Source organism: Rhododendron vialii, chromosome 5a (genome assembly GCF_030253575.1).
Source record: "Rhododendron vialii isolate Sample 1 chromosome 5a, ASM3025357v1".
NCBI classification, from domain to species: domain Eukaryota; kingdom Viridiplantae; phylum Streptophyta; class Magnoliopsida; order Ericales; family Ericaceae; genus Rhododendron; species Rhododendron vialii.
The window spans coordinates 19073840-19091739 of record NC_080561.1 but is presented as its reverse complement, the minus strand read 5'-3'; the positions used below and the strand labels follow the sequence as shown (position 1 = coordinate 19091739).

At 43.6% G+C, this 17900-nt stretch overlaps 2 protein-coding genes and 1 pseudogene across 2 annotated transcripts; 2 read left to right on the top strand and 1 right to left on the bottom strand.

Moving 5' to 3' along the window:
* Positions 1-3880: 3880 nt before the first annotated feature.
* LOC131326306 (leucine-rich repeat receptor protein kinase HPCA1-like) lies at positions 3881-6892 on the bottom strand (annotated as a pseudogene).
* Positions 6893-13439: 6547 nt separating this feature from the next.
* On the top strand, positions 13440-14180 carry LOC131327668 (uncharacterized). The gene has a single exon (XM_058360813.1). It carries the CDS (start codon positions 13440-13442, stop codon positions 14178-14180), a length of 741 nt encoding a protein of 246 aa, XP_058216796.1.
* A 113-nt stretch (positions 14181-14293) lies between these two features.
* On the top strand, positions 14294-15900 carry LOC131327667 (protein MAINTENANCE OF MERISTEMS-like). Its single transcript, XM_058360812.1, has 5 exons — positions 14294-14380; positions 14481-14966; positions 15009-15119; positions 15218-15385; positions 15469-15900. Exons 1-5 carry the CDS (start codon positions 14294-14296, stop codon positions 15898-15900), a joined length of 1284 nt encoding a protein of 427 aa, XP_058216795.1.
* Positions 15901-17900: the final 2000 nt, after the last annotated feature.

Genomic DNA, 17900 nt, shown 5'->3' with positions numbered 1-17900 from the left:
TTAGGAGCTACAAAAGAGACCCAACAGTGGAATACATTGATTATCAACTCGCATAGGCCATAACCCATTAGGATACGTTTGGTTTGATAAAATGGAATAGACAATGGAATGAAATTGACAATGCATGGAATGGAATTGAGAAGATTAATTTCAAAGGATGGATTTTGAGATATTGTAATGGTTGCATTTTTTTGGGGATAACTATATGCTTATATTTTGTAATGGTAAATCTTTTGTAATGGTTTTTTCATGAAACTCTTTGTAGACCAACTTTTATATGGAAAGTATAGGGAGGCCTCATACAAGAGGTTCGCTTCCGGCCTCCAAAACTTATGAGCTGGCCCTGCCTACTGCATCATTCCATTTTCCTTTCCTTTTCCCTTCCTTTCCCTCAATAAGTTCAATACTTAGATAGGGCTTTAAAGCAGTACACAATGGTGCCATAAGAACCCAAAAAACTAACTTACATGGACCTTAGGTGTCCGAGCCAGTTTTGACACACCTTAACTAGTTCGAGCCAGCTTTGCTCACCAGAAAGAAGTAGCTTTCTTTCAACTCAAGTGTCTAGGCCAGCTTACGCGCACCTTAACTAAACCTGGGGTCCAATTCTACCGTCTTACTGACAAATCACAAAGTCTTCCTTAATCTAGGATTTGTACATCAATATTCTGATTCTAGCTCAGTTTTTCGCGTCTTACCTCTGAGGCTTTGACAAAGATTATCATTTATTCACAAATCTGGTACTTTCCAACAAAAAGAAACAAAAGCTAAGAATTCAACTCCATGATACAAGTACACAAGGATCAACGCCAACAAAAAATGTTTTACTTAAAGTGCAAGTCATATTCTCTACTTAAAAGGCAAACCAAAGATTCTATGAACCAATTCCGAATGCAAGTTACTGATCATGTAACGATCCTGATTTTTGGTAAATAAAAATTTCGTTGAAATATTTGAATTTTATTTGAATTACTTGAATTTGCTTTTAAAATTCCTTTTTAATAATCCGTCATAATTAGATTTGAGACTTATAAAATTAGATCTCTTCGCACCAGACAATCTAGTCTTTTTCCAAAGACAAGTATGCTTGTAGAAGCACTTGTATATTTTCCTAGCAAGTAAAATAAAATCCTAAAATTATATTTCTTGGCTAGAAATCCTATTTGGTGAGTATAATTAGCTTCTAACCGATTAGTTAGAGAAACCTAATTATCATTTCACCTAGTTACATTCTCCTAACCCTAAATGAACCTTTTCAACCCTCTTTGAACCTGATGAACCTTTTAGACTTAGGGAAGTAATCATTATACTTACATGTCTAGTCATTTCAAGGCCTTACTTCTCATCATTACCTCTTTACCCATTGAATAATAATTTGTAGGGTAATTATTATCCCTTGAGTAATAGAAATAAGACTTGCCAATGAGTACATAGATTTGACAAGACAATCATTAGAACCCTTCATCATGACCTAGACTTGCCATGTATGCAAGCCTAGAATAATAGCCTTGAACCTAATTACCCTCCAATGATCACTTTCCTATATTTTCTCTAGGTATATATATATACATATATACATCATAGCCTACTATAGTCAAGCCTATGTATTCATACATAGACTTTCTAGGAAAGTTTTTACCTTTGGACATTGTTTTGTTATTAAGAGTCTTACCACTCATCATTTCCTATTTCTTGGACCTAGTAGGACTACTTAGTACTTAAGTACACATATATTACTAATAATGTTAAAGAGAGAGAGAGAGAGAGAGAGAGAGAGAGAGAGAGAGAGAGAGAGAGAGTGAGTGAGTGAGGTGTGTGCATGTGTTTGTACACTTGCACAAGCTACCTATTAGCCTTAAGCCTAATAACTACTTGACACCTCATTTCTAGGCTACTTTAAACAAAATTCTAGCCATTTATTATCTTCTTTCTTGAAAGCAAACCTCCTAGACAAGACAAGGCCAAAATCCTTCATGATAACCTAGATTTTGACCTAAAAATGGAAATGACAAGTGAGGTAAGGCTATGCCATGATAAAAGATGAGATGTGACAATTCAATGGAGCAAATCCATGAGAGAGAAAGGGAGAGAGAGGGCCGGCCAAATGAGGGAGAGGGAGAGCCAAATTTTGCTATAAATAGGACCCTTGTCCAAGCATCCAACTCACACTTTCATCCTTCAACTTCTCTCTCTAGAAATCCTTGTGTTTGTTCTTTGTTCTTTCTTGTTCTTGGTGTTCTTGGGTTTCTTCTTGAGTTCTTCAAGAAACTCATCCAAGGCCGCCACTAAACCACCACTCAACCACCCTCTCGATCCAAAAAGTCTAATAGTTTAGTCAAGAACTAGTTTCAAGAGAAACATTTTCTCTTTCGAAGCTATCATAAGCTTACCGTAGGAGACCGCCCGTTCGATAGCCAACTTACATTTCCCGTAGCTGCCCTACCGCCAAGAAGAACGGTAGAATGTCCATACTCTCTAATTCTAAGTATAATGTAGAGTCTCTTATCCACCATCCTAAAGTATAAGTATATCGTATATTTGAGATGAAAGTAGATTCTTCCGTACTTACTATCTCTAAATATGGAAATATGCATATTGTTTGTATGTGAAAATGCATGAGAACTTGAAAGGTGCTTATTATTTTGAAAAGGAATGGGAGGATGTTGAATATATCGACTTTATTTTCCGAAAAAATATATTTTGTTTTCAATTTCCCTAAAAAGAGGAAAGAACGGACTTTTCGAAATATAAACTTGATCGGAAGTATTCGTATTTTGATCTTAGGATGGTTATGAGCATGTATATATGTTTATTAGGATTTCTTGTTTTAATGTGTGATAAAGCATAAGTGTCTTCCACTCCAAAGGTGTTCGTCCATGTGATACTATGCTTTCAGTGTGTGATAATTGTTTGAATGTGTTTCCGTGATCATGAGCATGATTGAGTAATATAGAGTTGGATGATCATGCTAGTTTAGTTTCAAGATTTCAATGAATGATTTATAATTACTTACGTGAAAAGTCCTACCGCGGAGTCTTTGCATGAAAACGAGACACAGAAATCGAGAAAGTAGAAACATGACATATAGGGTGTGTTAAAGACAAGGTGTGGTTTTGAAACTGCAATGTGGCCAGACTTGCCCATTGTGTGGTGTGTGTGTGTGTGCGCGCGCCAATGGGAACTTGGGACGGTAGAACCATTGTGAGGATACTCGGGAGACCGGAACGGCAGAACCGAGGTTGGGTGTGTAGCTTGATTATCCGCGGAGAGGAGCCAATGCAAAGTTTTGTGTGCCATTGGGAACCCGGGACGGCAAAACCATTGTGAGGATACTCAGGAGACCGGAACGGCGGAACCGAGGTTGGGTGTGTTAAAAACGATTTTAGAAATGTCGATTTTGTAAATGAAAACGAGACACGGTCTACGACAAGTTGCGTAGGAGAAACTCAAAAGATCATGGACATCAACGTTAGTTTGAATAGTGAATGTGGATGTGTCATTGTTAACTATTTTGTTAGATATGCATGTACTATGTGGAAATCATTAATTTTATGATCTATTGATTGTAAGTTAAGGATTAATGGGTATGGATTATTTTATTGAGCTCCTGTAACTCATAGTGTTACCTTTGGTGACCCTGACATATTATACTGGTGGCGACGCTGGTATAATGTGTCAGACTTTGTAGATGATCAGGGTGAGCTGTACACCTTGGAGGCTTTTGGAGCCGAGAAGCTGGCTAGGATGGAAGAGCAGACGGAGTTGTATATAGGAACCCTAGTTTCCCTCCTTTTGTGTAATAAATGTACTATTATGAGAGTTATGCTGTAATAATGAGCAAAACTCCATTTAGATTTTCAATAAAATTGTCTATTTAATGTACTCAAAATTCGAGGCGTTACAGATCTCACTGTGGCTCTACCTTTGCTGGCAGAAATGTCCGACTGTAAACAAAGAGGCTCTCATCGCTATAAGGATGGTCGTACCCTTTAATCGCCCCTTCATAGCTGGCTGACGTGGATGCAGAGTCAGCATTGGGATTCAAACCGGCGATTTGCATGATGCTCTCGATCTCTTTCACCCCCTCACCCATTGTAGGCCTCTTCGCTCCTGCCTCTTCAATGTACCTTAGTGCCAGGTCCACAAACTTCTCTAAACCTCCCAATGTGATGCCCAAAATGCCTGGGCCAATAATTTCTTGGAGGTTATATCCGACTTTTGTCCTGTCCATTTTCTGCCTCACCTTCCTTATAATGTATTTTCCTTTGTCGATCGGCTGTCTTGCGGTGACCAGCTCCAGCATTACCACTCCATAACTGTAGACATCACTCTTTTCGGTCAGTTGTTGGGTCATGTAATATTCAAAATCCATATAACCCTGCACCAGCAAAATACTCGAATTGTAGTTGAGAATCCTTAGCAATATCATGGATCTTCAAATAAGTTAGGGTTAGTTAAATTGTTGAATATCACATACTCCATATATAAAGAGGGATTCCTTCTTTATCATCCGCAAGGAATTACATTTTTATCATCAAATACAAAATGAAAATATGAGTGCTTCCTTGCGGCTCCATAAATTTGTGAATAGTGCAAATTTTCTATTATATATGAGTGCTTCCTTGCGTAACATGGACTAGAGTGGAGGTATCAACTGCGGGTACACGTCTGAGTGTGAGAGTTTCCTGATTCCCATGTCTTAAGAGCACATGGTGAAGAGAGAACATGCACTACTCATCTTTCTTAATACGCATACGTTACTTTCAAGTGTGAAACTATGGTTATAGTGTGACACCGAGCATTATAAACAGTATAAAAGGTCATGTATAGTCTCATGGTGGACTCAAATTACTGGACATGTCGGGTAAATGTTAAACTACATAGAATGTACACAAATCTCCAACAGACCTTGTCATTTGTTTTACTTTAAGTTGTGGACCGAAAAGGAGCCAATACTTCAACCGGCTAACACTGGACGGAAAAATGATAAAAAAAGAAGTAGGTAGGTGTAGGAAGAAACTACAGAATTCTCATAGTTATCCTATATTTCGAATAAAAGATAGAGGTTTCACTGCTGGTTTTTCAAATCAGGGTTGTGAAGAAAATTACTGACCATTGTACCCTTGACTTGAGTGGTAACATAACCTTTTTCTGGGTCACCAAGGAGCTTGGATAGACCAAAATCAGCAACTTTTGCGTTCAAGCGGTCATCCAATAAAACATTGTTCGATTTGATGTCCCTATGTATGATCGAAGGGTTAGCAAGCTCGTGTAGATATTGCAAACCTCTTGCTGTTCCTAGGGCTATTCGAAGCCGCCTCATCCAATCCAACTTGATTCCTGACTTCCCTGCATAAGTAACATGCATTTTTATCCCCTTAATGCATGTGATCGCATAGTCTAGTTGTGCAGTTAACAAATTCTGGTTATCCTCTCTCTTTTTGCTATTGAAGATATGTGAATGCTAATTGTATGGAGAATCTTGCATTCTAATCATTGCGATTTTCTTTGTTGCTTGTTCGGCTACAATCAACTCATGCAAAAAAATTTAGTATAAGAACTACCTAATTCTATGATACAAACAACATTACAATAACACATTTCTCTAATAGCTTGAGCTTTTGGGTAAGATGGTGGATATAACAATTTAACAACCTCGTAACAAAGTGATAACAAACATGAAGATTGCCATTACCGACAGTGGCCATATAATAGCAACCGACTGTAAAGCAAGAAGCATCAGTGTCTCTAATTATGAAGATTTTTTTTTTGATCGCCGGAAGTTAATATTGTTAGAATAGCTAGTTAGATTAACACTTTGGACGAGGATATGAGCACCTGACCTCCTTTCTCCCAGGACTTAAGTGCACCCTCAATGTCGTTGGGCCAAAGGGCTCTTGGCCTCCAATTATGAAAAATTAACGAGTATTCAAGGATCTGTTTTGATTTCCTTGAAAATAAAACAATAATTGTTGTCATATTGGTGTCTACGAAGATGGGTTGCTTTTGTAAAAATTCTCCCTTTGGAAGCTGTTCACCATTCAAGTTTTCTGTGTAGTCTGGCAAAACTACAACAGAAAAAACAGAAAACAAACATGATACCAAACAGGGAAAGTCTACAATACACACCCCTTAAAAGGGTGTACCATACATACTTATTTTATGATTCATTCATAACATTTTATCATGTTTCGTAACTTTTGTTCTAGAATTCATAACTTTTCAGCAGTACTATTCGTAACCTTTTCATTATGATTCATAACATTTTGGTGTATCTCGTAACCTTTATACGATTCGTAACTTTTTAGCAATACGATTCGTAACAGTTTTTCTATAATTCATAACATTTTGAGGGTGCATATGATACACACCCAAATAAGGGGTGTGTATTGTAGTCTTTCAATGGGCCCAAAGTACCTGAAAGACTCTCCTTCAGGGTACCATTTGGAATATACTCATACACTAAATTTGCTCGCCTTGCTCAAAACAGAAACCCACGAGGCTGACAACGTTTTTATGATGTATTTTGGATAGAAGCTCAATCTCAGTCTTGAATTCGTGACCACCCTGCATTGATCCTGTTTGAGCCCGTTTGACAGCAACCAGTTGTCCATTGGGAACAATTCCTCTGTACACCTATAAATCAAATGAAATGTGAGCATAAGGAAGGTATGCAGCACCGTGGGAGATATGAGTAGAAAGAAAACATTGGCTAGGAGGTATACTTTATTGTGCATGTCATGGAGGGTGCAAGTGAGATGATCTGAGCTTTCCCCCTTCGAAATAAAAAAATACTTTTTAAATTGCAAAATTATTATTTTTTCAATTTGTTATGGGTGCAAGTGGAAGGTTTTGGCCCTCATCTTCCTCGCCAAGGGGGCAAGTGGGAATCTTGGTAACTCGAGGTTTTTCCTTGAGCATTTAATTTGTTGTACGTGTTCTTTTTCTTAGTGTCATTAAAAATTGTTGTGGTTGGCTGCTATAGTGGTTGTTGTTTGTTAGACATGTGGGTTGTGAATAAGATGGCGACAGTTAAGGGTTTAGACGTGAGTAGAAAAAAACCATTAGCGTAAGAGGTATACGTTCATGTGCTTGCCATGAAGGGTGCAAGTGAGATGATCGGAAACTTCCTCCATTCGAAAGAGAAAAAAAATGCTTTATAAATTGCCAAATTATTATTTTTTACAATTTGCTATGGGTGCCTGTGGAAGGTTCTATCTTTCCTCCACCTCGCAAAGGGGGCAAGTGGGAAACTAGGTAACCCAAGGTTTTCTCTTCCTTGAGCATTAATTTGTTGTACGTGTTCTTTTTCTTGGTGTTATTGAATATTGTTGTGGTGGTTGTTGTTGGTTGGACTTGTGGAGTTTGAATCAGATGGCGATAGTTAAGGGTGGAGACGTGAGTAGCAAGAAACCATCGGCGTAGGAAGTATACGTTCTTGTGCTTGTCATGGAAGAGACAAGTGAGATGATCGGAGCCTTCTCCCCTTCGAAAGAAAAAAAAAAAAACCTTGCTTTATAAATTGCCAAATTATTAGTTTTTTCAATTTGCTATGGGTGCAAGTGCAAGGTTCTGGCTATCCTCCTTCTTGCCAAGGGGCCAAGTGGGAATCTTGGCCATCCAAGGTTCTCTACCTTGACCATTTAATTTGCTGTACGAGTTTTTTTTTTCTTGTTGTCAGTGATTAATGTTGTCATTGGCTATTTTGATGGTTGTTGTAGGTTGGACTTGTGGGTTGTGAATCAGATGGCAATAGTTAAGTATGGAGACGTGAGTAGAAAGAAACCATTGTCGAGGAGGTATACTTTATTGTGCTTGTCATGGAGGGTGCAAGGGAGATGATTGGAACCTTCCCCCCTTCGAAAGAAAAAAAAAATGCTTTTAAATCTCCAAATTATTATTTTTGCAATTTGTTATGGGTGAGAGTGGAAGATTTTTGCTCTCCTCCTCCTTGCCAAGGGGGCAAGTTGGAATCTTGGTAACCCAAGGTTCTTTTCCTTGAGCATTTAATTTGATGTACATGTTCCTTTTCTTAGTGTTGAAAATTGTTGTGGTTGGTTGCTATGGTGGTTGTTAGTTAAGTGTGGGTGGTTGTGAATTAGATGACAAAAGTTAAGTGTGGAGACATGAGTAGAAAGAAACCATTGGCTAGGAGGTATACTTTATTGTGCTTGTCATGTAGGGTGCAAGTGAGATGATCGGAGCCTTCCCCCCTTCGAAAGAAAAAAAAACATGCTTTTTAAATCGCCAAATTATTATTTTTTCAATTTGTTATGCGTGAGAGGTGAAGGTTTTGGCTCTCCTCCTCCTCGCCAAGGGGGCAAGTGGGAATCTTGGTAACCCAAGGCTCTTCCTTGAGCATTTAAATTGTTGTACGTGTTCTTTTTCTTAGTGTCATTGAAAATTGTTGTGGTTGGCTTCTGTGGTGGTTGTTCTTTGTTGGACATGTGGGTTATGAATCTTATGGCAATAGTTAAGGGTGGAGACGTGAGTAGAAAGAAACTATTGGCGTAGGAGGTATACATTATTGTTCTTGCCATTGAATGTGCAAGTGAGATGATCGGAAACTTCCCCTTTCGAAAGAAAAAAAAACATGCTTTTTAAATCGCCAAATCATTATTTTTTACAATTTGCTATGGGTGCCAGTGGAAGGTTCAGTCTCTTCTCCTCGTCGCCAAAGGGGCAAGTGGGAAACTTGGTAACCCAAGGTTCTCTTCCTTGAGCATTTAATTTGTTGTAAGTGTTCTTTTTCTTAGTGTCGTTGAATATTTTTGTTGTTGGCTGTTGTGGTGGTGGTTGTTGTTGGTTGGACTTATGGTTGTGAATCATATGGCGACATTTAAGGGTGGGGACGTGAGTAGAAAGAAACCATTGGTGTAGGTGGTATATGTAATTCTTGTGCTTGTCATGGATGGTGCAAGTGAGACAATCAGAGCCTTCGTCCTTCGAAAGAAAAAAAAAACATGCTTTATGAATCACCAAATTATTTTTTTTTTCAATTTTCTATGGGTGCCAGTGGAAGATTCTGGCTCTCCTTCTCCTCGCCAAAGGGGCAATTGAGAATCTTGGTAACCCAAGGTTCTCTTCCTTGAGTATTTAATTTGCTGTACGCATTTTTTTTTATTGTCATTGAATATTGTTGTGGTTGGCTGTGGTGGTTGTTGTTGGTTGGACGTGTGTGTTGTTAATCAGATGGCCACATTTAGGGTGGAGAAGTGAGCAGGAAGAAACTATTAGTGTAGGAGGTATACTTTATTGTGTTTGTTATGGTGGATACAAGTGAGATGATCGGAGCCTTCTCACCTTCGAAAGAAAAAAAAACATGCTTGTTAAATTGCAAAATTATTATTTTTTCAATTCATTATGGGTGCAAGTGGAAGGTTTTGGCCCTCCTCCTCCTTGCCAAGGGGGCAAGTGGGAATCTTGGTAATTCAAGGTTTTTCCTTGAGCATTTAATTTGTTGTACGTGTTCTTTTTCTTACTACCATAGAAAATTATTATGGTTGGCTGCTGTAGTGGTTGTTGTTTGTCAAACATGTGGGCTGTGAGTAAGATGGCGACAGTTAAGGGTTTAGACGTGAGTAGAAAAAAACCATTGGCATAAGAGGTATACGTTCATGTGCTTGCCATGAAGGGTTCAAGTAAGATGATCGGAAACTTCCCCTCATCGAAAGAAAAAAAAATGCTTTATAAATTGCCAAATTATTATTTTTTACAATTTGCTATGGGTGCCTGTGGAAGGTTCTGTCCCTCCTCCTCCTCGCAAAGGGGGCAAGTGGGAAACTTGTTAACCCAAGGTTTTCTATTCCTTGAGCATTTAATTTGTCGTACGTGTTCTTTTTCTTAGTGTCGTTGAATATTCTTGTGGTTGGCTGCTATGGTGGTTGTTGTTGGTTGGACATGTGGGTTGTGAATTAGATGGCGATAGTTAAGGGTGGAGACGTGAGTAGAAAGAAACCATTGGCGTAGGAGGTATACATCCTAAGGACAATCTATCGCACAATGGCCCGATTTACGACACCGATAACACACAATCGTCGACCTAGACAAAACTCTTGACATTCTGGAAATGTTAGGTGGTTCTTAACCATGCTGGCCCGAGGTTTCTCTTCCTTCCTTTTCTCTCTAACATTTCCCGAAGGTGAACTCATACTAACGGTTTGCTACCTAGGCTCCCACACTTCCACATTTCCCTACATCACTATTGGGTCCTCGATGCTCTCCGCACACTCAATAATTTTTGAATGCAATGCCACATAGTTGAATGTATGTCACTCACACAGCCATATAAAAAATGCAATGATTTTGAACCCATGAGACTAAAAGTCTCTTCACGGTCTCAAGGTATTCTAAACCTATGCTCTGATACCAAGTTATCACGCACTCGATTTTTAGACATAAATATTAATATCTTTTCATAAGTAAAATTCTCACAATAACATAAGTTATATCCCAAAAGGAATTGTGGGCTACCACAGCCCCGGGTGAGATCGGGGCGGCCCGAAAAACATACCGCTCCATCGAATCGGTTTGAAAAATTTTGAAGAGTCGCCACCCGGATTTATGGTTCGCCACCCGAGAAACCGTTTTTGATTTGAAAATTGATTGATTTGATTTGACCAGAGATCATTCGAGGGTTCGGAAGCCATGTTACGAAGGGGGGAAGGGTTTTACGGCACCCCCCTCGCCCGACGCGATGTCGGTCTCTACTAAACGTTTGTGGGATTTTTCAAAGGGATTTTGTTTCATTAAGCACGTAGTAGGTATCCACAGGTATAGCAAATAGAAGGTGTATACTGGTGCTTGTGTACAAGGAGTGATGAAATGATGATGGACACATGCATGATGGCAAAGCAGTGTAAACTGCCACTGGATCAACTCTCATGCGCTCGAGAGCACTCTCGAGCGCTTGGGAGTGCTACTGACCAAATCCTGCAGAGTTTGTTGGTCACAAATAGGATGCCAAATAACAGTGTATGCTGGTGCACGTGTATAGGGGGTGATTATGTGGTGAAAGACATCAAGATAACAGGAAATGAAACACTGCTCACTGGCTTCACTCTCGAGCGCTCGAGAGCACTCTCGGGCGCTTGGGAGTGTCTGAACCCCACCTGCACATTCTGTTAGTACTAACAAAACATAATGTAAAGACTGCAAAATGAAATACTATTAAGCAAACCACTGGCCCAGCAGAGGACTTGAAAGACTGAGATAGGACCTCAAGTTTTCAAATCATGTATCCTTGCCATTGCACGAACAGATCTACAATTTTAAAAGAGCAAATGTACACATCTATGCATGCAGAAGCTCAGAAAACACAGAAAACTGGGAAAATGGAATGCAATGGCATGCATGCACTCCCGAACGCTCGGGAATGGCTTCGAGCGCTTGGGAGTGAGCTGCATGCCAGCTTACTCTCAAATAGAAAATGGCACCTCTTCATCATGCAAACACCCTTATCTAAATTTTTAACAAGAGAAGATCTTATTTTTAACTTAGGAAAACTTTGTTCTTACTTGAGATTCATAAGAAACATTTCTGTTTTAGAAGAAAATGATCTTCTATGTCTGCATGCCAGAATAAAACCATTTTATTTGAAAGTGCACTTCACCCCCAGCCTACTGCTTACCAAAATGCCATGCATGGGACTGGAAACAGTCCCGAGCGCTGTGGAGCACTCTTGAGCGCTCGAGAGTGTTTTCAGTAGGGGTTTTGGGAAAACATTATTCGTGGACTCTTTGCTCTTGCTTTTTCACTAAGGTGTCCCAACCATGCACCCAGCATTAAGGACTGGAACAGGCTGAGGGACCCCCCTCAGAAGGGAGAACAGCCTTTTGATTTGAATCAAGGATAGAAATGTTTCTACCTTTGCTTGACACTTTGCTCCTTGGATGGTTGTGAAAGGCGAATGTAGAGATCAGAAACTAAGAGTACTCTGGATTTCTTGCCCTTTTCCTTGATGATTTTGAAAAAGACCTTTGAAGTTGGGAAAGAAGTTTGAGTTTTTAAGACTTTTTCCTTTGAACAAGAGAAAGAAAAGAGGAGGAGTTTAGAGAGAGAGAGAATTTTCGTCCCCCCCCTTCAGCTGAAAAACCAGGTATATATATAGAGCATATAACCCATGGTTTTTTTAAATGAAATGATTTTGAAATAGCCCCTTTTTTAAAGAAAGAAATCTTCAGCTGATATCTTCTCTGACTGAGGTTGAGTGTTGACTCACCTCAGCCGGTTCAAGGGGAATGCAATGATGGCTTGCATGGATAGTGAGAATCTTCTTCACCCATTGGGCACTGGGAGAGGTCTCGAGCGCTCTGGAGTGGTCTCGAGCGCTTGGGACTTCATTCTCGAGCGCTCGAGAGTGAGCCAGGCCAGTGGTTTTTGGAAAATAGTTTGGAGCGCTTGGGACTGCTTCTAAGCGCTTGGGAATGATTTTTACCATTTCCTTTTCAAATCCTGTAAGGAGCAACGTCTCAATTGGTACATGGCTTGTTTTGATCCATATTCATCATTGGGGAGCCTCAGGGCCACAAATTAAAGAAATTCGACAAGTCCAAATTGGGGTGTCTACAGTTGCCCCTCTTTGGACGGCGCTTGGCATCATGTTTGGATGCGAGTGTCGCCCAAAGATCGAGACAACCCAATTCGAGTCAAATCTAATCCTCAATTTACGAATTAAATGCAAATAAAAAGCATACAAGCACTCAATGCATGAAGTCGTGCCTTTTCAGACTGCCTACGTACCCCGTTTGTAAGGATCAGACCAGCGTAGTTCTTTGGGGCAAATGCAAACACGTGTGATGCATGCACTGGAAAGAGATCGACAAATGCTTTGATAATGATAGAAACAAGAAATGGGGCCCATCCGTTACTCTGTTCGGTGGACAAAATGATGAAAGAAGTATTACGCGTTGGGTAAAACTTCTTGCGAATACATCGACGATTATAGAATTTAGGAAACTTTTATCAACCTCTAAGCAGAACTTTTTGGGCGAATGAGGATGATCCAGAATAGATCGCGAAACAAAATCCGTCATCGATTGCTTTGTCTCGACTCGGACTTAAACGGGACTGAGATTGATTTTGCAAAAATTCTTGAAGGACAATAATCATTAATCAAGGTGAAATGCATGAGCTTACGAAAAGCATGGCATGGCGATGAAAAGAGTCAAGCGGTCTGAGCCCACTCCCGAGCGCTCGGGAGTTGTGTCGAGCGCTCAGGACCATCACTGGGGTCCACTGCCCTTTCATCTTCCTTTTTTGATTTGGGGGTTAAAACCCTGGTTCTCGAGCGCTCGAGAACCAGATCGACTGCACTCCCTTTCATTGACTGCTCTCACTCTCTCGACTCTCTCAATCCTCTCTCAATCCACTCTCTCACGATCCTGTGACCCTCTCTCTCTCTCTCTCACTCACGATCCTCTCTCTCTCTCGATCTTGGTATGGCGAGGGGGGATGAAGACGGGGTGATCGGCAGTGGCGAAGGGGCGGAGCCCATCGGTCAGGAGGTCACAGTTGGTGCCACGGCGGTGGCAGCTGGGGGGAATGGCGGTGGCGCAGGGGTGGAGCCCAGCGGCGGGGACGCCACGGCCGGTGCCACGGTGGTGGCGGCTGCTGGTGACCCGGGGGTCGCTGGAGGGAGTTCAGTGGCGGTCGCTGCCGGTGAGGGTGCCGAGGTGGCGGCAGTAGGGGGCTCCGGCAGCGGGGACGAAGGTTCGGGCAGTGGAGGCGGGGGTTCGGGCAGGCCTCTCACCCCTACCATGGAGGAGTTGTTTGCGGCTGCCGAGCGGGCGAGCGACGGGGGGATAGCCGACCTCGGTGGTGAGGAAGTAGTTGTTGGACAGTTCAGCGAGACGCCGGTGCTGAGGACGGCGACGGTGTTGGAGCCGAGGAGTGGGGATAGAGGGATCGGGTCCTCACGCCCTGTTCCCTTCGCGGATGGGGACTTCCTAGAGGACACGGAGCCTCGGGATGTCTTGGACGCGTTTGGTGTCGATTCTGGGGTTGCGACGGTGCTGAGGGACACTAGTACGCCTGAGGACCGGGCTTCAGAGTTGCTTTTAGGGGCTTTGCTGAGCGAAGCGGGCTCGGGCACTCCGGAGGTGGTTGTACCGGTGGTGGAGGAGTTGAGAGGGAATAGGGCGGATGCCGAGGCGGCTGCTGAGGTACGGTTACCGCGGTAGACGAGGCAAAAGCCTACTTAGAGGAGCGGTGAGCCTACCTGGCGAGGGAGCGGCCCGAGTTCACTCTGGCTACGTATGCTCCTCGACTACACCTCTTCGAGCCTGTGGGGATGATGGCTTACGTCCCCGGCTATGCTGACTACCCTGAGGAGATGCTACTTCAGGACCAAGCTTCACACATTTCCTCTGGATGGGTCACGGTGAATTTCCGATCACTTATCTTTTCTTGAACTTCGCAAATTACTTCAAATTTTATTTCCTGCTTGAGATTTGATGCTATTTCTTGCTTTGTTGAAATAGCGCACGACGGACGTGTACAGCCACGGGGGCTTAGCCAGCTCACTGGCGCACTTCAGGGCCTTGCCTGAGGGGGTGCGAGCACTAGTGGAGGCAGCAGGGTTCGGACCCTTTGTACAGCTGCTGACGGTGGTGAGGGTGGACCGGGCTGTGCTTACAGCGCTAGCGGAGAGGTGGTGGGATACCACCAATACCTTCCACTTTCGGTTCGGGGAGATGATAGTGACGCCACTCGACTTCGCGGCGATCACAGGGCTCAGGGTTGGAGGAGACCCGATCCCTTACGACTCGAGTCTGGTGCTGGACGATGCGGCTCTGAGGTGGTTCCTTGGGCGAGTGCCACGCCATAGCGAGGGGATGGCAGCTTACGGGCAGTTCGTGGAATACTGGGACCACGAGCCTGCGACCGACGAGGAGGTGGCCCAGATGCCCCGGGCATACTTGCTATACTTGTTCGGGGCTTCTCTGTTCCCGAATAGGCGTGGTCGGGTGCACCTGTGCTATATAGCGGGCTTGGTTGACTTGGGATAGGCGGGACGCTTCGACTGGGGAGGTGCTGCTCTGTGCACGCTCTACAGTCTCCTTGGAGCTGCTTCTCGCGGGGTTGGAGACACAGTTGGAGGGTACTGGCGGGTGTTTGAGGTACAACTTTGAATCATTGCTTTTGCATTGCTTTCAACTGCTTTTCGACTCGAATTATGCATTTGAGATTATTCGACTTTGAATTACGAAACTTGCAGCTTTGGGCTTACGAAGTTCTCGGGATGTTCCCACCCGAGAATACTTGTACGGACCCGAACTTACTTCCCCGCGGCTTAGCCTGGGGTAAGGCGTACCGGAGAGCGAAGGAGCGACGAGGGGAGGTGATGACTTTCCGGTGCTGGCTGGATAACTTGACAGGGGTTGTGGTACGATCGACACCTCTTGCTTTTCTTTTATCAAATTTTTTCGGCGAGTAAACTTATGAACGAATCCAAAATTTGAATTGTAGGTTCGCTGGGACAGGTGGGCGGGGATGGAGGCTGACTTCCTTCCGAGGAGTCGGGAGGTGACACGGAGCAGGGTCCTACTGGAGTGCCCTCTAGGCTGGCAGTGGTACCTGGGGGATCGAGTGACTCGACAATCACTTGGTCATCCAGCGTTCGTGGTTCCTGGGCTGCTTCCCCCACGCGTGCAGAGGACTGAGTCCTACATTCGTGCTGAGCTTGAGCTGTTCACCGTGCCGGACACGGATCTGGAGAGGCACCTTCGACGCTCTTTGGACTACGTAGCTTATGCAGATCGGTACTTGGCGAGGAGCCTAGGGGTGGAGGAGGAGTTCGAGAGACAGGTAGCTGCAATGGGAGTTTGGAGGGACGAGAGTGGAGCGCGGAGCGCGGAGCCGCGGTGGTCGCTTTGCACGGGGTCGGGGACGAGGTGCTAGAGCCCCTGCTGGTGGGCGAGGTGCAGGTACTGGAGGTAGGGGAGAGGGGAGCATGAGGGTCCCAGAGACCGCGGAGACTTCAGCATCATCGGCGTTGCCGACGCTGAAGTGGACTATAGGCGTGACGAGTTCGTCGGGCGCACGGGAGGTGATCGACGTGCCACGTCTCCCACAGTCGCCGATGCGGTTTCCTGCTCAGGTATAAACAATATTTCTGTTTGCTTTGTATATTGACCACTCCCTGTTTGCATATTCTGAATCTTGGATCATTCTGCAGGTGCCGCGAGAGTGGGCCAAGCAGCCCGTGATGCTGATGGTGGGGATGCGCCACCTCTTGAAGGACTGCGCTAAAGGGAGAACCCTTCAGACGAGACCTGTCCCTGTGACTACTTCTCCTGTTGCCACTCAGGTATAACATGCACATATATTCTATATTTTGATTTGAGCAAAGTTACATTCGAATATGCACAGAACGAGAAAATGTTTGTGATATGCAGGTGCAGCCACGACGTTCAGCTAGGATACGTTCGCAGGGCGCCACGAGCCCTCCGTTCCTGCCAGCACGCGAGGTCGGGGTGCAGGACGTGCGCCACGGCCTGCTGCGGGTGCGGGACGGTTCGAGGTTTTGCCTCGGGAGGCGTCTCAGCGGAGACCAGCTTGCGTGGAGCCGGAGGAGTCAGAGGAGGGGACAGAGGAGTCCTCCGAGTCACGTGTCTTGGGGACGTCGGACTCGAGTACTGCTTCTGGTTCTCCTAACGACGACGGTGATGACGAGCCCGAGAGTTCTGAGTCCGCGGGACCACGGCAGAAGAGAATCCGACGGGTCTGAGCCTCGTGTTTTGCTTTGCTAGCTTTACTTTGTACATAGGCCTTCATGCCAGCGTAGTTGTAGATATTGGGCCTGCGTGCCTTAGCTTCGTTCGGGCCTGCGTGCCCGGTAGTTAGAATTTGGGCGCGTGCTTGCCCTAGTTTTTTGTACTTCTTTCTCTGCTCATTGTAAATACCGTGTTCATTTATGAGAATTCTCACTTTATTCTTTTATTCGTTCGCACTGTTGTTACAGAATTGTACTTTATGAAATATGTTTGTCTATCTTTGAAAGAACGTAAAGAGTACGCGAATTTCGACCGATACTCTCAAAGTGAGGAATAAAGCTCGACATCGACACCAAACGACAAATTTTCGAGCGATCGACCATGAAATTTAGATTTAAGGGCTTTTGATCGTAACCGAGTGCGCTGCGTGGTTGACAATGAGCGATGTGACTCGAGGGGACCGGGAGAATTACTAAAACTTTTTTGACAATTGACACTTGCATTTAAAATGATGATTTTGGTATGATTGAATGATGAAAGCTCGAATTAAGAGTGCTAACACATTTTTGGAGTGCGTCAAACAGTCACCGAGACCCGTCATGGCTCAAGCGTGTTGCCCGATTCGACCAAATGCCCTTGACACGGATTCTGATATGCTCAAGGAGTAAAAACTTTGGAAAACTTACGATTTTTCACGAAACACACTTCAATACTCGACAAAACATATGGACATAACTGCTGTACCCCTTAGACAACTGCTGGGAATTGTTAAACTTGAGGAAATAGGGTTTTAATGTTGCATAGAAGCCAAAATGGGGAAACTAGAATCTGCTGGAAAACAGCAGTACTCTCAAGCGCTCGAGCACGGTCTCGAGCGCTCGGGACTTCACTCCCCAGCGCTCGGGACTGCTGTCATGGACTGTCCCTTGCTGTTTTCTAATGCCACTTGTTGGCTGTCCTCTGTTGTTTTCTTCTGCTCGCACGTTTTCAATGTGCCTGAATGGCTTCGTATTAGCTGCTTCCCCAGAATAGAATGGCTTCCCAAAGCTTGACTTGTGGTTTTTCCAATATTTTCCAAGTGTCCAAAGTTTGAATTTTGAAAAGATTTTGAAAATGATAAACTTGATGAGTTTCAAGGCTGGTGGGGAAGTGGTGTTGCCCACTTTAAGCTTCTATAAATACCAG